This window comes from Anneissia japonica, unplaced genomic scaffold (genome assembly GCF_011630105.1).
Source record: "Anneissia japonica isolate Jap-2015-1 unplaced genomic scaffold, ASM1163010v1 scaffold36076_len2629_cov113, whole genome shotgun sequence".
NCBI lineage: Eukaryota > Metazoa > Echinodermata > Crinoidea > Comatulida > Comatulidae > Anneissia > Anneissia japonica.
The window spans coordinates 1-2,617 of record NW_022730347.1 but is presented as its reverse complement, the minus strand read 5'-3'; the positions used below and the strand labels follow the sequence as shown (position 1 = coordinate 2,617).

Here is a 2,617-nt window from a genome sequence, read left to right as displayed (position 1 = left end):
TCTTTCCACAATGTTCACATAGGTAAGGTTTTTCTCCAGTATGTATCCTCATGTGGCATTTCAAAATCATCTTTTGTCTAAACTTCTTTCCACACTGTTCACATTCGTATGGGGTCTCCTTCGTGTGTACTGTCATGTGCGATTTCATGTTACTTTTCTGATTGAATTTTTTTCCACAATGTTCACATTCATAAAGTTTCTCTTGTTTATGTACCTCCATATGACTTTTCAAATGTTCTTTGTGATTAAACTTCTTTCCACAATGTTCACATTCAAGTGTTTTCAGAAGCAATACTTTAACTTCGTATCGTCTTTCCCCTACATGTGTCTTCAAATGCCTTTTTAAGTAATCATTGTCCTTGAATTTCTGTCCACAATGTTCGCATTCATATGGCAAATTATTTTTATGTATCATCAGATGAACTTCCAAATTGCTTTTTCGCTTGAATTCCTCTCCACAATGTTCACATTCATATTCATCTTTCTCTTCCACATGTTTTTTGAAACTGTCATTTTGTTCATGTTGTTTGATTATTCCACTGCAGTCATTCACACATTTCTCCCCATTGATATTTTTTGTGCTTGTATAGTCTGGTTTTGATTGCAGTACTGGCAAAATATCTGTCATCAAACCATGGTCTTCATCTCGACTTTCTTGAGGACTGTGGCAAATACTGTTCTCTCCTTCAAAAAAAAATTGCAAAGAAAAAAAAAAAAGATTCGTACAGTTTTATTTTTTTAATTCAAAACAAGATTTGACTTTTGCACTATTATGTTGAAATGCATGACAAGATGAATTTAAAAATAAACCAAAATTCACAAAACTTGACACAAAAATGTATATATATATATATACGGGAATTTATAATTTTTTTTTTTTTTAAATCAAACTATTATAGAGTTAAAATTGACATTTAACCAACGAAAATTGCAATGGTTACATTTGTGACAAATCATATACACATCCTGTCCTAGTCAAATTCATAAATGGTAATGGTAATGGTAATGGTGGGATATTTGTAGTGCGCCTTCCACAATAAAATCGTCTCAAGGCGCCGAAAAAAGGTAGGACCAAGAATTTAAAAGAAATTAAATTATATTATATCTTATATAAAGAGCCTATATTAATCATAATATTTTTTATTTTATTTATTATAAGTTAAATAAATATAAATAAATGAATAAAGTAAATAAATAACAAATAGAAAACATATAATTAAATAAATAAATAATTGATAAATAAATTCTTTTATGAAATTTTGAAAACTTATATTTTTAATACTATACAAGCTAATCATGTAGTTAAGTTTAGGCTGCATTTAGTCTTAAAGAAAAACCAGGCTTACGTTAAGCCCGGCTCAATGTTAAGCCTGGCTTAACTTTGTCAGGTGTTCAGAATAGCGAGATTAGCCAGGCACTAGCATTTGCTTATTAATGAACCGTAACCAGGAAACAAGTTCCGAAACATTGTTCTCGAAACGTACGCTCGCTTACTGATTTGTTCACCTGAAGTCAAAGGAAGACCCACGACAGCGATTAAAGCCCGGCTTAGAAAAGTTAGACACGGTGGTACGCCAGGCCTAGTTACTATAGGGACACAGTCCGACTTGAAATAAGCCAGCTAGTTCAGACTGGCAGGTGGATAAACCTGTTGAGTTAAGCCGGGTTTATCCACCTAGTCTGAACAAGGCCTTAGTTTTTTGGTGACGTTCCTGCTTCTGGGGCCCCACGGCGCTTATCTGAATAAATAAATGAAAATTAAATGAAATGAATTTAAATTTTATGACAAAATATATAATCTAAAAATTTTAATTACTGTATACACATACATTTTAACGGGTCTATCTTGAAACAGCGCCACCAGCATCCTACAACTTTTCACTGGGGAACTTCCAGCGGCCTAGCCTAACAGCTAGTTGGTAATTACAAATAGAGCCCCTCACAGCGGATAGCACCGCTACACAATTCGCTTACAGCTGCAGTAGCAAGCAACAGATATATCTTTTCCTAATTATTGTACGAGAACATTGAAATAGCTTTTTAAGACTTAAAACTTGTTTTTAATATCAACGTTTTGTTCTTTTTCCGTTTCAAAATATTTGTGCTCATTGTAGGCCTAATTTAGTTTTAATGGTAACTACGAGAAATACTAGGCATAATTTTATTTTGATGGTAACTATGTAGAGAGTAATGCTAGGCCTAATTTAGTTTTGATGGTAATTATGTAGAGCAAAATGCTAAGCCCCTGGAAGTGGTAGTTGCCAGGTTCTTGGAAATGTTCCTTTAATAAAAAAGAGCACTATCTTTTATTGACAGCTATTAATATCATTCAAATTGACTTGCCTTTTTCATCCATAATTTCAGAATTAGGTTCAATATGTTGTGTATCCTTTTCAGTTTGTGACATGGAAACACAATTGATTTCTTCATCCATGGGTTTACAATCTGGAAAAAACAGAGAGTATACAAAATGTTATATAATCTCTTTGATGGTAAGAAATGTTACCACCTAATTTCCATCAGTTAAGTTAAGAGAATTATCTTTCAGTACATACAAGCTTCTTTCCGATCATGTTCATGTATGTGCAAGCATGTTCACTACGGTATAATCTATGTA

At 32.9% G+C, this 2,617-nt stretch overlaps 1 protein-coding gene across 1 annotated transcript; it reads right to left on the bottom strand.

Moving 5' to 3' along the window:
• Positions 1 to 18: 18 nt before the first annotated feature.
• On the bottom strand, positions 19 to 2,445 carry LOC117114900 (gastrula zinc finger protein XlCGF7.1-like; the record flags this gene model as incomplete). Its single annotated transcript, XM_033258514.1, has 2 exons — positions 19 to 684; positions 2,344 to 2,445. Coding segments are annotated over 2 exons (768 nt in total), but the record flags the coding sequence as incomplete, so codon positions are not given.
• Between the last annotated feature and the right edge of the window lie 172 nt (positions 2,446 to 2,617).